Source organism: Notothenia coriiceps, unplaced genomic scaffold, assembly GCF_000735185.1.
Source record: "Notothenia coriiceps isolate Sejong01 unplaced genomic scaffold, NC01 NC01_scaffold00035443, whole genome shotgun sequence".
NCBI classification, from domain to species: domain Eukaryota; kingdom Metazoa; phylum Chordata; class Actinopteri; order Perciformes; family Nototheniidae; genus Notothenia; species Notothenia coriiceps.
Window position 1 is genome coordinate 138,164 of NW_011368144.1, and position 20,471 is coordinate 158,634.

General features: G+C 38.7%; 2 protein-coding genes and 1 long non-coding RNA gene across 4 annotated transcripts; 2 read left to right on the forward strand and 1 right to left on the reverse strand.

Annotated features, from left to right (window-relative positions):
* The first annotated feature begins 1 nt into the window (after position 1).
* ttc22 (tetratricopeptide repeat domain 22) lies at positions 2–10,136 on the forward strand. Of its 2 annotated transcripts, none has more exons than XM_010791377.1 (9): positions 2–80; positions 3,894–4,171; positions 5,699–5,999; positions 6,830–6,885; positions 6,962–7,077; positions 7,392–7,510; positions 7,983–8,144; positions 8,857–9,009; positions 9,097–10,136. In XM_010791377.1, exons 1-9 carry the CDS (start codon positions 27–29, stop codon positions 9,631–9,633), a joined length of 1,776 nt encoding a protein of 591 aa, XP_010789679.1. In that variant the 5' UTR covers positions 2–26; the 3' UTR covers positions 9,634–10,136. The 2 variants fall into 2 exon arrangements, with proteins under 2 accessions (XP_010789679.1, XP_010789678.1); XM_010791376.1 differs by lacking the exon at positions 2–80 and adding an exon at positions 3,765–3,805.
* A 1,494-nt stretch (positions 10,137–11,630) lies between these two features.
* Positions 11,631–14,632, forward strand: LOC104962876 (cornifelin homolog B-like). Its single transcript, XM_010791379.1, has 4 exons — positions 11,631–11,738; positions 12,887–12,988; positions 13,149–13,336; positions 13,803–14,632. Exons 2-4 carry the CDS (start codon positions 12,925–12,927, stop codon positions 13,977–13,979), a joined length of 429 nt encoding a protein of 142 aa, XP_010789681.1. The 5' UTR covers positions 11,631–11,738; positions 12,887–12,924; the 3' UTR covers positions 13,980–14,632.
* Positions 14,633–17,774: 3,142 nt separating this feature from the next.
* LOC104962877 (uncharacterized) lies at positions 17,775–18,168 on the reverse strand. The gene is made up of 2 exons (XR_800257.1): positions 18,033–18,168; positions 17,775–17,957 (listed from the first exon to the last, which is right to left on the reverse strand). It is a non-coding gene; the product is annotated as an uncharacterized lncRNA (long non-coding RNA).
* Positions 18,169–20,471: the final 2,303 nt, after the last annotated feature.

Here is a 20,471-nt window from a genome sequence, read left to right on the forward strand (position 1 = left end):
AGCTACATTGCGCAGATTCCACCTGCATGATGACAGCGACCAGCAGCCGCAGAGTTGGAGAGCCCAGACTGTCAAGTCAGGTGGGTAATATCGTAGAGCTTCCGGTACAACCTTCAAAATAAAACATCCACAAAGAAACACTGACTATCTTGAACTACCAGTCCGTCTACATTCGTATACATTGCTTTTCTTTCTCAACCCGGCAAACAGAAATGCAAGAGCAATGCAACTTCGTTTTTTTCTGTGGCGAGGCGCGGAGCGGAACTCTCGGTAGTAATTTCAAAATAAAAGTACCCGCTTGGTAAAGTTTTTGGATATTGTGGGAATAACTGGGACAAACTTCGATACGTGCTACACAAAAAACTTCCTGGATTAGTCGACCCACACTCCGAAGCTTCGGTACAGCAGTAACGTCATCACTAGTTAAAAAAAAATGCTTTTAATGTGGACCGATTCTCCAGGAACAAGTGGTTAACTTGGTTAGCTTGTCAGTGTTTGTTGCTCCCTGTGTGTATCATTAGGAGGGGATTGTTACAGGCTTTCAGGATCTCTCCAACATCCTTCTGACAGAAGATTACCAAACATAGCAGAAGCCAGGCAAAGTTTGGCAAACATAGCTAATGTTACCCAACCATACAGCCATGGAATGGAGCCGTTTAACAGCAAATTGAGGATGCCATGTCTGTTTTAAAGTAAACTGTCTGTGGTTTATCTTGTTCTACTAACGCCCCTGTTCCATCATTAGCAGACTTGTCAACCTTGCTCTACACACAGATTAAACCAACATCATGGAATCAATCAACTCAGATCTGAACAGGTAAACAAATGTTAGAATCAAGCCTGTGATTCGTATCATAAATCAAGTTTAGTTTTACAACCCTAATTTTCTTGCTTACACCCATTTCTACTGTAAAGAAAATATATCCGGCCAATAATACATCTTTCAATTCAAATTAAGCTGTTTCCAGTTGCATAGATTTCTGTTGCAGGTGATTTTAAAATCAAACCTTTTAAATTGCTAATTTGGGAAAAATCTGAAAACTGGATTTCCGATCAATTTGTTCAGAAGAAGACATTTAAATCCAGCAGAGTCCCTGTAGAGGTGGGATGGGTGAAGAGTCAAATCAGTGTAATGAAGCATGACAGATATGTCTGTTTTTAAGAATTTCACACTACTCAAAGTCAATAAACATACACACACTCATTCCTGTGGTTCTTTACAGTCAGTCCAGACTAAAGAGATTCTTAGGCAACGCAACTAATACTTTATTAAACTGTAATTCTCCAAAAGTAAATGAACAAAAGCACCACTTCAAATCTTGTGCCCACACATTTCTTCGAAATAAGTCAAATGGGTAGAAAAAGGTAATTCACTAAAGAAATCTGTGGCCTAATCAACTGAGCATGCAACTCAGGGGAATAAGGGTAACAATTTGGCAGTGTGCGGTTTAATGGGGGATTGACATGGCATACCTCCATTCTTAATAATGCTTTTTACTAGACAAAATACTGATGGTTTATCAATGGCATTAATAGGAGAGCTCAGCCAGTTTAATGAGAAGCTATACAGTCTGGATTAATAAGGCGTTCCTGTGATCCTATGATCCTTTGTATTCAGTGTCACATCTTGTGAGGGGCCCCAAATGGCCCTGCTATGCTCCTGTCAATGTAAATGTAACATCTCTGCAGAGAAGGATTTCAGAGAACTTTGATGCTGTGGGGTTGCCATCTCTGCACACTTTCATACTGTTCACAATATACCAATCTCCTCCCTTGACTGTCTGTCCTTTGTGCCAGAAATTAAGACAGACATCAAAACAATGAAGTAGGTTAACGAGGGGTTAGTAAAAAGACCTATATCAGTATGTGGGACACATATCCTAATCCTACTTTAAAGGGGAGTACTGCCAAGGCTATAGGGATTATTAGGGGTCAACATTTTACCGATAATAACCTTTGTGTTGTCTCTTGGCTGCTGTTCTTAAAAATCCATTATCCACACTGGATCCTTTTTCAGCCTTAAATTCTTTCTTTGGATAAGAGGGTGCACAGAACAGCCACAAAAACGAGCATCTGTAATCATTATGTTACCATGCAATCAGCCTGGTTTCCACCATGGCAACGGTTGTTAAGAGGAAAACATTTTCAGAGCTCTGTACACCCACATGGTACAATGGAAAACGCTGCCAACGAGGAGGCAAATCTGCAGTACTAAATATACATTATGCAACACATTGACAGTAACCAGGCGAAGCACGGGTGAATCAGTCCTATTCTAACATGAGGTGTGGTTTTCATTAAAGTACTCCTCATTTACATGTGTGCCGATGTTCCACTGCTTCAAACTCCTTAATTTGACTGCCAAACTGTTCGGGTAGTCTGCTCAAACTTTAGGAAACTGTTTCATTTACATGAGCAAGATGCTCTTTCTATAATCCTCCCGGACTTTTTTTGTATCGATTTGTTCCCATTTACAGCTGGTATTGCACCTCAGCTGTCAGAGGAGGGATCTCTCTGATCTCTCTTTGAACTATCTCTCTAAAGGGTCTCTCATGTGCTGAGGCTTTGTGTAGTTTCTCCCTGCATTGTTGGAGAGCAAAAACTTGCTTGGGAACCACGTTTGATGTGGGCCTGTAATGCCCATCATTATGCATTTGACAGCGAGTTTGAAACACATATCCACTCTCCTTTTATACTGGATTATTATAAAGCAAGTTTACCCTGTGGTGGAAGTGTTTGAACTTCTATGCAGAAGCATTCTGAAAAGAAAATGTGCTGTTGTGTGTGCCTGCTTTTTTAAGGTAATTATGATTTGCAGTATAATGAAGACTCAGAGTTAATGTTTGCTTTTAGGTGTTTATAAATTATATTAGCAGCTTATAATACAGCTCCATGTATTTAGTTTTAGTTTATATTAGATTTGTCATCACATGCATTTCAACAAAATGAAGATAAGCTCCCTACCAGAAGTATAAAGTACATAATAAAGGAGTGCATACTGTATGGACAAGTGGAGGCGCAGGTTCAAATCCCAATGCAGCCAGCATGCCGCTGTGTCCCTGGGCAAGACACTTCACCCCAAATTGCTCCTGTGGGGATTGCCCACAGTATTGAGTGTGTGTAAGTTGCTTTGGGTAAAACAGCATCTGACATGTAATGTAATGTATAAAGGAATCAACAGAGTGAATAGTAGATCTCAGAAAATGTTTATACATATGTTACCATTTAACTGTATAAACGTTGTGATGTGAAAACACTGAACAAGATGTTTTCAATATAAAAATGTGCATCACTTATTGATAATAAACTAATTTTTGTAATGTAAGTGTTAAAATGTTCATTTACAGTTGTAGCATGAGTTTCCTTCACAGTTTTCCCAAGTCGCACGTATCCTGATGGTTCACATTCTTTGGTTTCCTACAGCTGACAGGCAGGGACAGATATGGTAAACTGGAACATTCTCTAAAACAAGAATTCAAACCTATGTTTCACAAAACTCAAGACAAACATAATATTACCCTGTCAGGGTGGACTTAAAGGAATGTCATTTGGTTCTCCTGTAAAAAAACAAAGTTGTACAACGTTCTTTATGAATTGAGGAAAAAATGAAAAGACTTAAGGAAGAGGAAGTTAAAATTTCGAAAAAGTGATAGAGATAGATATGTATCCATAGTTATACACATCACCCCCACTTCATCAGCTATTCCACTCCCTAGTCACTCCCAAGCCTAACCTGTTCAACCTGTCTGTACCTGGGTGTCAGGAGTGGGTTGGTGACTTCTGTTGCAGTAGATTTCACCTCAGAGTAAGGAGGACACAGTATTTTATTGTGTTGGATATTTTATAAAATATAAAAGCTGTTTCCTTATTGTATTTCTTGTCTTTTTTAATAGGAGGAGTTAGACGCCATGGAGGCAGGCTGCACAGAGGACATCGAGTCTCTGATGGAAGACATGGACTACATCCCAGGCCACTTCCACCTGGACCTCAGTCTCAACTGTGATCCTGTGGGGCCTGTGAAGCTGAGACTCAGAGACACTTACCTGAAACAGGAGAGCCTGAGAGGGGAGCTGGAGGCTGAAGCTGGATATCTGCAGTACGCTGTCCGAAATCTGCTGGGTCTGCTGGCTTTCCACCTGGAACACTTTGACACAGCTGAGGAAATATTCAGGTGATCACACACTGCTTTTTTGTTGAAGGCAGAATATCCCTAACATTCACTAAGCAAGAGTTTTGAGTACATGATGATGATTGTTGTGACATGATTTCACTCCAGATCTTAACTAGTTATGTGTTTTATTCTGTCTCTAAAACAGAAATACAACACAGGTTACAATTTGTCTCACTACATATGCTTAATATCTGTGAGCTGACCAAGAAATACCACACTGCATGTGTTCACAGCAACATGAAAGCAGCACAAAGGCCAACCTCCCCTTTTACCTGCAATAGTCAAACATCAACCAAAGTCAAGACCCCCCTTTCATGAAGTCACGGTTGTTGACAGATTATGAATGTTATCCCCCAAATACAGAAATCTGCATACCAAACATGCTGTTAATATGACCACACACATATTTGACTTGTTTGGCCTTAGTAAAAATTAGGCATGATAAACAAAAGTACGAGTTCAAGAATAATGGATTTATTTCTTAATTTTGTCTTGTCACCTTCTGCAGAAAAAGACTGCTGCCCATGCTAACTACCCAATAACATGCGTAATAAACCGCAATGTTGTTCTAATGATTGAAATGTATATCCCTCCGATTAACTATTACTTCTCCTTTTTTTACCTTTTGTAGTTGGTATAGTACTCTCAAGCTTAAGATACTCATAACTTTGTATTTCACTAGTAAATTGTATTTTACTTGATTTTATCTTATCTATGCATCATTTTATGTACTTCCTCTTTGCTGCTACAGATCAGCCTATCCTGATACCTCAGTTCATTGGAATAACAAATGACCAGAGCCCATTGCATGCTAGCTTCTCTGTGACGCTCGATAAAGGCACAGCAGTTCTTTCAACTAAATCTCAGTATAAATCTTACCATCTTAGGATTGTTGTCATGCTATTGTTCAAACATTAGCACATTGAGGGGTGTCTAGTACATCTGGCAGAAATGTCCCCTAAAAAAAGGACAATAAAAAACAGATTCAAATTTGGTGATTAAAAGTCACAGTGACCTCTAACATGTAAATGCTAATAACGACAATTTTACACAAATATCTAGTAGGATAAAATTATGAATTTTTGACATTTAGGTCAAACATGGATGAAAAACTGCAACTTGACTAGTTGGCGGAGGCATATAAACTTGTGGTATTAACTATAATTTTAACCTTATGATGAAATGAGATGAAAAACGAAAAATCAACCGAAGTTATCACAATTCATTCTCTGGGTAACATGAATGTTTGTACCAATTTTCATGGAAATCCATCTGATTGTTGTCAGAATATTACAATTATTTTTAAATGTCAAACGGATTGATGCTTTAAATAAAAGGTCAAGACATCACCAGTATTATTCATCTTCTGAGGACCATGAAGGTCTTTTCAATAATTGTATTCTTGTCAAAATAGGAACATAAAATAGTTCACTTATAAATCACTTTCAATATTGAAGACCCTTTGATGGAAGAAGCTTATTCTAACCTCTCTGTTTCTGTCTATATCTCTGTCTCTTGGCCTTTCAGGACTATTTGTAAAGAAGACCCTGGTAACCTCAATGCCTGGGCCAATCTGGGCTACGTTTATGACAAGCTTGGAAGAGAGCTGGATGCGAGCGAGTGTGTGGAGAAAGTGTCCCACCTCATGGGCTTAGACGCTGGAGAGGCCTCTCAGGAGGAGACCAGGATCCTGGCGGCTCGATGCCTGGTGGAGCAGGCTTACGTTTATCCCTACGATGTGGAGCTGGACAGTGAAGAGGACCTGAGAGACAGACTGACAGCAGCATTGACGCTTTACAACAGAGCCCTGGACTATGGGGGTCATCTGGTGAGATTCAAAAGCAATATTTGTTGGTATAATTTAAATGTAAGCAGGAGCATTGAAACTATTACCCTACATCCATCATGCAATATCTCCAAACATTCTAGCATTTAATTGGTTGGTATTTATGTTGATGATCCTTTAATATCATTAAATATACTTCTCGTCTATGATTCAATTGATCCACCATCTTTTACTGAAGGTTAAGGATTGGGCTATGCTCAGAAGATTTATAAATATGTAACTTGGTTCACAACAACTGATATATAAATAATATTCACATTTCTTATTCTTCAGAACACTTGTCCACAGCTTACTACTTTTCACGATCAAAGCAAAACGCTCTTTATTAAAGGTGGGTAGGTAAGAATGGAGAAACCAGCTCGAGTGCGCTAGAATTTGAAAGTACACAGCCGAAAAAATCTGCCCCTTCCTTCAGACTTCCTTACAGAGCCCCTCCTCCAACACACACAAATGTGCACATGACCAATGAGGGCATGAGATAAGTGTGTGCACAGATGGAAGGCTGAAAGACAGGTAGGCCATCCAGTTATTTTAGCCGGGCCGGCTCAGATGATTGGTCTAGCTTCTTACAGTACTACGGCTTCCACAGATGACATTTTTTTAATGTATTTATTGCCAAAGCATTTAATGTATTCATTGCTGTCGGGATGTTAAGAGCATTCCATGGAATATAACAAAAAGTGTTTCTGAAGGGAATTACCTACCCTACCTTTAAGGTGGAATAGCAATAAAACCAATGCAAATATGTGTTCCTGTAAAATAAATATAATTGTAGAACGTACTAAATACTTGTATGTATTGTTGTTTTTCAGATATCAGTAGAGGAAAAAAGAAGCTGGTATTTTAAAATGGCCACTATCTACATAAGGTACAAAACGAAAACATATGATGAACCACCACATCACATGATGTGTCATTTTTATTAAGTAACTTTCTCCCCGCAGACTTGACGACATAGTAAAGACCAAGGTGGACTCTGAATACTCCAGACTCTCTCACTACAATAAGGGTCTGAAGCTTCTCAAAGAAACATTAGATTCAGACAAATCGCAACACAAAGGTAATCACATCAGGTTTATCTGTGAGCATAGCTGCTCTTTTGTACATTTAGAGGCGTAAAGTTGAACGTGAAGTGAAGCTGTGCTGACTTATTTACATGCTGCAAATATATGGGCCTACTTTAGTTCAAACCTTACATTGAAATCCATACAATGGAACCTCAACTATTGTAGTGTTTTAGTAATAACAAAGACTGTATTTAAGATGTTGTAACACACAGTAGTAGCAATTTCTTTAATCTAGAGGGAGACAAACGACACATGGTTGGTTTTGTCAGAAACTGGTATACACTCTGATTTTGGTATCTCCCCTCAGCTCTTGCCTGGTGTTATGTTGGCATCATGTTGGAGAGGAAGGAAGAGTTCACCACTGTTCCCATGTCCATACATGACTGTGGCTACTCTGCCTCTGATCCTCTATCCTGCTATGGAACTGTAAGTTAACTCACACATTGAGATATTTCACCAAATATCAGGCAAGCTTGGAGAATATAAGGGACTCCTATACAGTATGATAATCATTTGACTAAAATCAACCTGACATTATCATTATATCATTATCAATATATTATACATTATACAGTTTCTTCCAGTAATAGAAAAAGCAGTTAACCAGTTTGTATATTTGTGTATGGATTTTGCAATTGTACAGAGCTTTGGCAATACTGTATGTACATTATGGTCATGCTAATAAAGCTATTTGAGTTTAAATTGAATTGACAAAGCCCCTTGTAAAAGTTACTTCCTGTTAAACACATCCACCTTTGCTGTGTCTATGCGTTTATGCCGACCAAAACCCTGTTTCAAATAGAAATAGATAAACTTACAGGAAAACCTGATTCAATAATGATGTCAAGTGATAATATTTGTATATATTCATCGTAACATACTTGTCTTTGTCCTTTAGGCCATAAACTTGGCCAGTGAGGATGCATTCACCCTGAACCTTCTGGCAAAGGTCTTCTTTCTGCTGGGCAAACATGAGATGGCCACAGGGATGTGCAACATGGCCCTGAACGTGCTCCCAGACCCAGAGCTCAACTGGCAGGCCTACTGCACCCGCGCTAAGGTACTGCCGCCCGGCAACGCATCCTGAAACCAAGCTGGCAAAACCTACAACGTGAAATCCCTTTTAATGCAAGACAATTTGCATTAATTTGTCTGAAAGATGCACAGAAATCCAAATTCCTGATGTTAATCACTGGTGTTGTCATTTGTGCATGGTACAGTATGTATTCAATAGGGCTGTTCAGATGAGAAACACATTGGCAATGGGCGATGCCATTGTTGAATAATAAATACAATATGACTGAATTAAATGTACTCAGTTGCGCTCGTTTCAAAATACAACTAAAATACAACAAATTGTTAGTTCAAGATATTATTTCAAAATAATTCATTTTTGCGAACAAATTGAGCATTGAACTGAACAAAAAAAGTAAAAATAAATTATTGTTATTACAGTTTGAAGTACGGTTTTCTATACTGATACTCTTTTACGATTGTCCTGAACTTCTTCGTCGACTGAAAGTTCAGTTGTTTTAATCTATAAAACAGTTTTCTCCTCAAAGAATCATGCATATACAATTACTGATTATGCAAGTAGAAAATCGTAGTTGGTTTCGACCAACTTGCCGTACATTCAAATCACTCAAGAAATCATCACAAAAACACAAGCGATATCAGTCTTTCGAGAAGTTTTCATTGACAACAAATGTATATTGTGCAGCCTTAGTATTTATATTCCCTTATTTATTCAAAGTTATTTATTTTTTCTTTAGATCAATGTGATGCTTTATGTCAGGGACCTGGAGAAGGCAAAATATGCTCAAGGTGGAATTCCAGACCGACAGAAACTAGTTGAGGCCAGAAAAGATTTGGACAAGGTCCTGACTGTACGTCCGTGTCTGCGGACTCACCTGGAGATGGCACAGGTAAAGACACAAACTAATAATGAGCAATAAAGATAGATTTCTAAATATATATTAAATACAAACATAATTCATGTCTTTTCTTTTTAGGTGTACTACTACATGGGTGTAGATGCCCTTCAGGAGAGCCTTTTGGTGGATGAGGGCGCAGTGAACAGTGCGTTGGTGAGTCTGTCCCATGCCCTTCAGTTTGAGCTGGGGGACAGCCTGCCGGACCTGCACGTGCTCAGAGGACGCTGCCTCCTGCTGAAGGGCGAGGAGCAAAACGCTGCAGACTGCTTCAAACTGGCTGTGGAGCTGGAGAGGCCGGGCAGCACGGACACCACGGCCCTGCGCTGCCTCCTGCAGGCTCTCCTGACTCTGTTCATGCTGGGAGGCCCTGACCCAAGCCTCGCCATCGCCCAACTAGAGCTGTGGGTGCAAAAGGCAGAGGAGAAGTACCCTAAGGACGTTGTAAAATCCGAGCTCAGGTGCCTCTACAGGACTCACACAGAGGAGGTCACAGAGCTATCCCGCTCTCTGATCAAGACAGGCAGACTGGACCTAGTGAGGAGGCTGCTGGAAACAGTGGTGCCTAAACAACTGGTGAAAAAGAGACCAGTAGCTCGGTCTTACTCCTATACATGAAGCTAAATTATGACATACAAGCACATGAGCTGACATGCAGTAAAAAAAACTTTTTACAGCATTTCACAGATTAAAATGAACAGTATACAGCAACAGTATATATATATATTTTTTGTGATTCTTCCATTATTAAGATTTTTAGAAGAGCCTTTTGGCAAGGTTGGACCTACAAGCTTAATACAGTTGGAGTGTTAAACTGAAAAGGATTTTGCTTTTTATGGTTACTTCTAGGTGGAAACATGTTTTTTTCATATTAGATTAGATGCCCCCTTTTGAGAGCATTGACGAATTTAAGAAATAATAGTTTGGTGTATTAATAATTAAATGACTGTGGTCAGGATGCCCTTTTAGCCCTTCCATCTTGGCTATGTAAATGATCATTTGGACGTTTTATTGCTGCTTAGTAATACTTAAATCTTGTCTAAAACAGTGTTATATTTCAATGTGATTACCAGAAGCGGGTAGTATACAACACTATTAATAAAAGACTCGTTTTTAAGCACTCATTATGTTATCTATGTTCTTTATCTACAGACATTACATTAAACACTGGAATAAATGAATACAGGGCACGAGGGGACACTGACACTGTTTGGAAGTGTGGATATTGTTTGGCCATTGCAGTTCCAGATCTCAGCCACAACTGTGGAAACAGATTCCAGCCTGATGAGGTATTCATGATGGCATGTCTTCCTGTCAACATAAAAACAAATATAGAGAGAGCTTAGTTACCTGTCCACTTCATTTATTTACTCCACTCACATTTCATTGTAACAAAAATATAGCTGTAAGGAAACTCCCTGTAATAAATCATACAAAAGAATCTCAACTTTAATAGAATCATGCTGGAGATGTTATTATGTAAGAGACAACTTGGCTTTTATGGTAGCAAGCAATATGTTATTGAATTACAGTTGTTCGTTACATTCATGCCAGGCACAACATATCTCCTTGATTTAAAAAAATAAAGAAAACTACTTTTTTGCTGGGATACTACAGTTTTCCCCTCCTGCATCCTTTCTCAATTATCGTGAGACAGAAATATAGAAAAACCGTATGACACCTGTAAAAACAAATTTCTGATGTCATGTTCATTGAAAGCTTGAAACTACAAAAAAGCGATATAGTGATATAATAGGAGAGCACATGTTAAGCTATGTTATGTGGAACCTCTACTAGGATGAATCAATTATAATGCAAATTTTCTTTTGGAAAACTTAAAGTGGACCTATCATGCTATATTTGAATAGTGTAGGACCATACCTATATAAGGCATATTTATACTTTTTATTTTTCAAAATACCAAACAGATCATGCATTTTATCCATTCCTCATTTCGCTCAATTTAACACTGTCTTTGCATGGGCTGATTCTGTGAGAACAGCACCATCTACAGGCCTGGCATATGTACTACAGCGTCTTCAGCGCTTTCGAACGGCAATGTCCGTGGCTGTCTCCTCCTGATTGGTGGAGTTGGCCCAATAGCCGTAGCACCACTTCTGTGACGTCATAGAAGTGTTCAAATCTGGATCAGTCTGTATCAGATCCATTGCAGCCCCTTTTTAAGAGGTTTGGGTATGGAGGAAAATAGAGAGGGTTGTGTTTTCTGACACTTGGTGAGTTCCCTGGAACACCGGGGACACATATTCATGTATAAAAGACTTACAAAAGTGGATTTTGCATGATAGGTCACCTTTAACCAAGGAGAAATGTCTTATCGTCAAATGGGTTTTACTTAAAACACAAAGGTTTCAACCTCAGCTTATAATTTCACTACGAAACACATGAAGTGGATCCCAACAGAGTCAAACACAGAGGTAAGGTAAGAAACAATTAGCCATGACAACCGTGCATTCATTTTCACCGTCCTTAAAAATGTTCACAATCCTTTGCAAGGACCGTGTCTGACTGGTTTGCCACACCTGTTTTAACATAAAAACGGCACAATGCTGTTGATGCTGTTTCTACCTTTCCTTGCTTTTGGGTTCAGGCAGGTTCTGCAGCATTGTTCGGGCTTACTTGCCCAATGCATGAGGTGCCGCTCCTCATACAAGGCATATTCCCCCTGCAATTGGACGTGACAACAAGGCTTTCAGCTTAATCAGGTGAGATTTTTTAATGTTGCTGTCAAGAAATTAAGTATATTTATTTTAAAAGTAAAATGAAAGCTGATTCTCAAATTTGGCAGCTTACATGATCCAGTGAAGAGGAGGTAAAGGAGGGAAAAAAAGCGTTTATTATAATTGTATTTTTAACATAGCCACATGCATCATATTTGCAAGTCATTGTAACCTTATCACAAAAACAGAGAAACGTTTTTTTTTTTTATACTACAAGTTACTACTGGGCCATATATAGATCAAATGCAACGTTACTTAAATGTAATGAAATAATAACTGGAATACAAAAACAAAAAAAGGATCTGCTCGTATTACATTTCCATAAATACATGGAAATCATCTGTGTTTGTATCATGGTGGCTCCTCCTGGGTCCATGGCTATTTAAAAGGCAAACTGCAGTCATTCACTCGGTAACAGCAGCACTCTCACATCAGTGCTGCCCAGGCCTCAAAGACTCAAGCTCACACACCCTGAGGAGTGCTGTGTACACTAGCTTATCTGAAGCAATGTGAAGAGACCTTTCCCTGTCACTGCAACTCCCTCCATGTTCTCAATGTCTACATTGGCTTTAGATGATCAATTTATTATATATTTTTGATGAACTATGGAAGATGTTCATTCTACTGACTACACACAGAAATCAAGGCTGAATTAGTCTAACCATACGCAGTGGCATCTGATGATAATCATACTCTAATAAGTTGTTGCTGATAGGAAATTAACATAAACCGGTGTTTCTATGATTATAATATTTAGGACCTCAATACCGGCTCTGTTGTGATTTATATCACAATAGAGCCGTCCGCGTCTGTGAGTCATTCTGTAAATTTTTGTGCATCGGCTTCACTTGGCCATCTAAAAAATATTATGCCCAAACTGAAATAAATATTCTCCTAACCTTAACAAGTGAATAGCCTACACCACGACTCATCCTGTTGCTTCTTTTTTTAAGACTTTTTCACACAAAAGATATAGTATAATTGTCGAGAAATGTCCTGTTTGTTATCTTCTATGAAAGAAAATAATCTGGAATTCTTTAAGGATTAAATATGTATATTGCATTCCTCATGTGTAACTTTTAAATGATTTAACCTATATGTTCTTGCTAAACCAACTTTCTGTGTGTTGACAGGTTCATTTCTATCCAGCTGTGGTGAAGTTACAGAGCCAATGGCATACCCTTTGACAGACTGGAACACGGGCCTCTTTGACTGTTGTGAGGACACCAGCACCTGTAAGAATCAACACCACAACCTTCAATCCTGTTCATTCAAATTACTGTCAGATTCATTTGTAAAAGGCTTCAATGTTTGAATAATTTGTGTTTTATTCTTTAATCTAATAGACCAGTTACACTTGATATTACACATCTATTAAAACTGCTTGTTTTTCAGGTTGCTATGGTTTCTGGTGCTGCCCTTGTCTGGCCTGCACAGTTTCAGGGAGGTTTGGAGAGAACCGTTGTCTCCCATTATGTGACATGCTCACCCCCGCTATCACAGCCGCCTGCGGCCTGCCGCTGTGTGCGCCTCCTGCAGCGCTAGCTCTACGGGTCGGCATTCGACACAGATACGGTATCAAGGTAAACATCGACAGAAAATGTAGCCTGTATGATTATTTATACATTTGAATTAAGCATGAATAATGATATAGCCTACATTCCTGAGGTTCAAGAAAACATGTTTGTCATGTTCTCTGTTCACATATTAAAACATAATTGGAACAACTACACTGAAACAACTGAAACGATGACTTAAATTAAATGTATTATGTCAGCAGATTTCACATAACTGTAATAGGTTAGTTCAAAGCAATAACATCAAGTTGAACCTAATCATTTCAGATTAAAATAAAATAAAAATATTTTGTAAAACTTAATATTATTGCTTTCAACTAACCTAATACAGTTATGTGAAATCTGTTGACATAATCCCTTTTATTAAAATCAACATTTTAGTTTTTTCATTGTAGATAATGTAAGACTTTAAAAAATAACAAGAACACATTTATAAAAAAAAGGGCCTTATCAGTACTCTGGTTCTCCACAGGGTTCCCTTTGTAACGACATTGCGAGTTCCTGTTTCTGTGAGTGGTGCTCCTGGTGCCAGATGCAACGTGAGTTAAAGTTTCGCAAGAAAAACAATGTGGTCATTGTCAACATGCAGCCTCCTCCAGTCATGAGTGTTCCTGCTGGTTTCATGGCCCAACCAGGAGTTAGATACTGAGCCTTTCAGCTTCTCATTGGTCTGCTCTGTCTTGTGAACAACGTTTGATTTAGCTCAGATTATCGGTGGTGTTGTGGTCCTTTAGTGTAAAAAAACATTATTTGTGTCTAGGTGTGGGAGACAGTGCTTGTTTTACCTTGCTTTATGTTTTTCAGTATTGTAATAATTTTTGAATCATGTCTCCTTGGCATTAACGCATGCGGGTTCAATTTCAGTCCCATATTGCCACAATAATGATAATCATGCCAATTGGTAGATAAGTTACTTTCCTGTTTCCTGAACATTTCCAAAAAACTTTTCCCTTTCTCTCGGGTTCTAATGAAGTTTACCCAAATGGCTTTTGAAGGATATTTAAACCACTGTAGATTTGTCTAACCATGTGTAGATTTTATTTTTATTTTGAAGTATTTCTTTTTAATCTACATGCAGCATTTATTGCATAAAAGTTAAAAAAAAGCATTTTCTAGAAAATTGATTCTTTGTTTCTTCAATCCTTACATGATTTTGTGACTTTCAAATGATTCTGTTGGTTTGTTTGTTAAAAAAAGTGAAGTGAAGTTTTTCCATTTACCAGTTAACATGTAATACTGTGTTGACTGAGTTTCTTAACATAACAATAAAGAATCATATTTTGTTTAATTGCTTATTAAAAACCTCTGATTCATTCTTGTTGCCTGTGAGAGGAGTAAGTTGGTGTCTGTGTGTTGGTCTTAGAAAAATAACAGCAATGAATATTTTTTTATAAATTATGACAAGAGGTCTGAATATATTCAAGGCGAGGATCATACTGGGGGATGGCAGGACAACAGTTTTGGGTTTTTTGGCCTCAAATGTCAGAAACCGGGTCACATAGACAGAACTGACCTCACTTGGTGGATGCGTTTTTCCTCCAGGGTTGCATCCATGGAAACACCCTGATTTACAGTTCATCACTGTGTCCAATGAGTCTCCACAATCGTATTAGTATAAGGTAAAAATGCTTAATATATAAAATGAAAATACATTTACAGAAGAAAGGAAAAATAAAACATGACAAAAGCAAGAATTGACATAGTGTGAAGACAACTGGTAATGCCAGGACACACATCTATACAACAGGTGTTGTCTGGTGCACACCTAGAACTCACTCTCTGTTTAGACTGTCAATGGAAGTCAATGGAGGAATGTAACTAAGTACATTTACTACAATTTTGACATGCATGCTTGTACTATACTTGAGTATTTCCATTTAATACCAATAATATTTTTACTGCACTACATTTTGGAGGCAAGTATTGTACTTTCTACTCAAATACATGTATTAAATACTTATAGTTATTGACTTTGTACATAGGAAAACACTATTATTGATGCAATACTTTGATTTTAATATTCACAGTAAAAAGTATCCAAAATTTGCTCCACATTGCCACACTACAACATTAAAATGATTTGAAATGTAAATGTATTTGCTACTGATAAAAACTGAATAATATTATTCTACAACACTTTACAATATAGCATAATGAGAACTTTTCTTTTGATACACAAAGTACATTTTACTGTTAATACTTCCGTATATATTATTATATTTGTAGTGGCAATTTTAATGTTCCAATGTCCTACTGTATATCCTTTTGCCATTACTTCACAGGAGTGTTTAGAGTGATCCTGACGCAGACACAAACAGATGAATATCCGGTCTTTTGCTGCAGTTTAGAATGATGTTTTATTTACCGTTTACATACCGAGGTTTAATTACAGTCAATAGATGTGGTATGAGCATCTGCCGGGCTGACGGAATCGGTATGCTCTTCCTCCTGTGTCCTCGTCCTCTCCTGTTACCTATGACCCCTTTTATACCCCCGGTGCAGCTAAACCCCGCCACCAAGTGTTCAAAAATAATATTGCACTATACATATAAATTAAATAAACTGAGACGCCAACAACACCCGTAAAATGGCTCCTACAACTTTAGAGAGGAAAACGATTGCATTCTTTAGCATATTTTATACTACAGACCAGTAGAACAAACCAGCTATAGGGGCTTTTTGCTGGTCTTTGGAGGCCTTTCAAGAGCAAGGACTGGGCCACAACCAATATGTGAAGATTTAGTGAAGGGGGTTTAATGAATGGATGTAAAGGGAGATAATAATAGACGTCTGTTAGGCTGGTCTGAGATAAAGTACTGGTGACAGTTTGGAGACGCATTTCTGCTCGAGCTGAAAATGGGCCCTGTAATGTAGACGGTACCTAGATTGAGATATTTAGAAACAAGTGTTGCACAAAGGGAAAAGGAAGGGATGAGAGAGAACAGAGAGAGAACATTGAAGGGACAGGAAGGGCTCGATGGAAGAAGTGATGGTGGGTGAGAAAGAAAGAGGAATGCAGATGGAGGAGTGGTTATGTGAGGGGACGAGAAAGGAGCGGCGAGTGAGGAGATTATGGTGAGCATTAAGAAAACTTCTCGGTTCTATCATGCGTCCTCCATCTTCGCTCCTCACCTGGCCTCCCCTCTAGGATGGCAAGCATTCCAGTCCTAACAGTCGCCAGGTGGCCCAAACAACGTTGTCTGCCCCCAAACTCGCAGTTTTTCTCCGTCTCTTGTCGAAAACATAAAAAGGTTCCATGTTTTCCCCTTCCTGGTCCCGTAAAACCTTGCTCCCGACCAGGTGCACTCATCAGTAAGGGTAAGGAATACCGGCGCAAAAAGTTCAACCGCGACGCAGAAGGAACAAAGCGGAGAATACAATACGGCAACACTGTGGAAACGACTTTTAGTATAGCGAGTAACAAAATTAAACGAGTCAGATCTATATGCCCGCACCGAACCACCTGACGGTGACGAAAGCAGAGCAAAAAAATAATCTCCTTTCCTTTATCTGTCCATTATTCGTGCTTTCTGTGTTATATAGTCCCTTTGTGAAAGTGGAATTTATATTAATCTGTGTTCCCAGAAAGCAGCATGTTGACCAGAAACTGCACTAATCGTCTCACCCTGAATCGTTTAAAAACGTTCCCACCTCAAGGCTTTTTTTCCGAACGTGAAATATCTCCTTCTCCTGTTGTGTGTGTTTCAGAAAATGTGGGCGACTTGAAGGCACATGTCCGACCTCCGAAAACCGTTGTGTCCGATGTTCTGTATGTTTAGAATGGGTGACTTTGATTTTAGAGGCAAGCGTTGACCTGAAATTCAAGTTAAAATTGATGTTTTTTATTGTGTGACACATGTGAAGGTCGTTTAGCATCCCCAGTCACCCAGCGAGACTTCTGACCATTTAAGAAAGCAGTTTAAGAACAAACATGCNGCTCTTTCCTCCTGTGTCCTCGTCCTTTCCTGTCACGTGTGACCCCTTTTATACACCCGGTGCAGCTAAACCCTGCCACCAAGTGTTCAAAAATAATATTGCACTATACATATAAATTAAATAAACTGAGACACCAACAACACCCCTAAAATGGCTCCTACAGAATCTATAAGCATTAATGCTGTGTTTCCAGCTCCTTTGCATTTTGTAAGCATTTATTTATTTTGTTTGTGCAATCGCATGACGATCTGAGTTCAGCCTGTTTGCTAATTACCACTAAACAGTACATCTGAGGTAAAGGCAATATCTTAACTTTTGCAGAAATTTGGTGACAAACGAAAGTCTGGCAATTAAATTGATTAAGTTTGACTGAGCGCTAGAGGTAAAGTCAGTTGCTAACCAAAGACATTAGCATTCATCATCTGGGAACTATAAACGTGTGAACAAAGATTTGTGTTGATCCTTGCGGTAAACAACAATCAAGCCAATTAATGAGTGCATGTCATCGTTTTCATTATCATCAGACCTTGCACAGCTGTGTTGACAAAAACCACATAAAGGAGTTACACGTACCTGAGTTCCTCGAGCTGATTAATGTGATGAAGCATCCTTTGTGTGTCGTCTTCAGACAAATCCACAGCGAGGTCTACCAGTGTATCGTAGTTCATCTTTGGGCAAAAGACAGAAGGAACTGGGAAAAACAAGAAAATATTTTTTACAATAGATGTTTATTTTTCAAAATGTGCATAATATTTTAAGGCAAGACCTTTTCTCTAACTTCTCACAGATTTCCTCGGTGGTCCTTATGTATTTGTCCAGCTGATATGCCAGCACTTCCACATTCTGATTTGGGGCAGAAGAAGGCGTCTGCAACTCTTTTAAACTTGATGAGGTGAGGGCAGATCATCTGTTCAGCAATGATGACGAGCTGAACCGTTACAGGGCTGATCCCTTCTGGCAGATGTAACACCTGGTTCTCTTCCATGAACAAAGGAAGTGAGGTGACCGCCAGATTCTCCACCGCATCCAGGAAGCAGTCGAGCTCCCCCAGGCCTTCCAGAGTGGACTTCAGCAGAGCAGCCAGCTCCTCCTCCGGCTCTGCTCGCCTCCTGTCTGCAGTACCCTGGGTTACCTTGCTCTTCATATATTGCAGAAAGGCTTTACCTCTGGTCTGTGACTGGGTAACATGGCCAATGCTGAAGTCAATGTTATCTGCCCTGGTTTTGATGTCCTTCATCATATCCACCTCTTTCTCCCTCTTTAGTATCCATTTAGAACTCTTCTCACAGAATTCTTTCACTGTGTCGATGTCGATGAGGGTATCTGCGGTGTAGCAGCACAAGGCCTCCTGGAGGTCCTTTCTATAACACAAAANCCTCAGCACCCCCACTCAAAATACCTTCCCGCGCCTCTGCAAATGATCAAAACTTGCATATATTTTCACTTGTAGTATTATAATAACTGAAATGCTGGTTCTTCTGCGGGTGTTCTATCCAAGCTCAGGCAGCTACCGCACCACAGCTGCTTGCACTGTACAATCGCTGGAGGACTGGGCTGTCACTCAAAATCTGAGTAGCCAATGGGGACGCACCCCTGAAAGTCCCGCCCACCTGGGAGGTTTGTGTCAGAATCTCAAACAAAAAGTGAAGGAGCGCAAATGAGAGAGCTGCAGCGAGAGCAAAAGTCTGATCATTGAGAAAGAAGAAACAAGAACTGCAAACAAAAACCTATGTTAAAACAAAGAAAAAATACTTAGTCAGTTTACATGATTACAAAAATGATTTGTTTGCAACTTATAGTTTTATTTTTGAAATTTATTTTATTTTGCTTGACTCACTTTTTTTTTCTTTTAAACTCATAGTTTTGCTTTATTCTGAAAAAGTGTTGCTTTATCTTTATGACACAAAAATAATACCATACCTACGAACCTACATCAGGTGTAACATTAAACCAAGTCTAAGATTAAAATGTCTGGATCTGGTTTTTGTCTTCAAAACGAGGTGGGTCCTCACAATCTGACTGTGAAAACAGATAAGAGGAGAATAGATGTTTCCATGTCCTTCCATTTGGGCCTGTATATGAAAACACACGCACCCACGCACGCGCGCACACACACACACGCACACAGTATGTGTTATTAGTGTGTTTTCATATACAGGCCCAAATGGAAGGACATGGAAACATCTATTCNAGTCGGTGGACGGCTATCTCACATCCAGCCCTCACTTTTCACCACAGGGTTTCAATAAAGGAACAGTGCTGTGGTTCTCATTATAGATAACTTTATTTGTTCTTTTAATTACAGACCACACTCAGTTCCTAAGATTACTCATGGTGAAATAAAGATGTTAAAGGTCTGATCTTCCCAATACATTTTAAACAATATCTGTGATTATAAATTAGAAACTGAAAGTCAATCAGATATTGTGCTAGCCCTTGACCTTTTTTTTAAAATTATGTACACTGTACTTTAGTTTAAGCACTCCATCATTTATCCCATTGTGAAAACTATATTGAAGTTTTAATGGTTATTGTTTAAATAGGTGTGTCCTGCTTTCAACTGTATGACAATGCTGCTTACAATTAGATTTTCCAATAAAGAAAATGATGAATTGTAATTCAAATATCCATATAAATGAAGATCAACTAAAATCCAATGAAATCTATGTCCTTGTCCTGTAAAGTGATACAATTCTGCATTGTTTTGAAGTACCAGAATTAGATAATGGACAGCATAAAATAATTAAGAATTTTCAATAAAAAAACACCAGGAGGTGTTTCCTACTCGTCAAGGGTAGAACAAAAATGGGGCATTGATTTGGAGTGACTGTGTCACATGACATGGGACTATAGAAAAGGTTTCAACAAAAACTGCTATAATATATTCACATAACATTTATGTGAAGGACTGTCATTAGAGTATAAGAGTCAGATTAAAGATAAAAGTTTTAATAAAAACACTGCTGATTTGTACTATAGCAGTTTCATGTTATTTTATAAAAATATTGATGAAAATCAGAAAAAGCCCAAAAATCCTAAATATGTCTTATTATTCAATGTAGTGATACTATCTGGTATGGGGAGGGTCGTGCATCCCCGTTTGTAGTTAATGATGTCTTTTGACCATCAATCTGGATCATAGTGTGCCCTCTGTTGACCTTTAGGATGAAGTGCACTTACAATGAAGACGCTGAGTAGTAGGCCT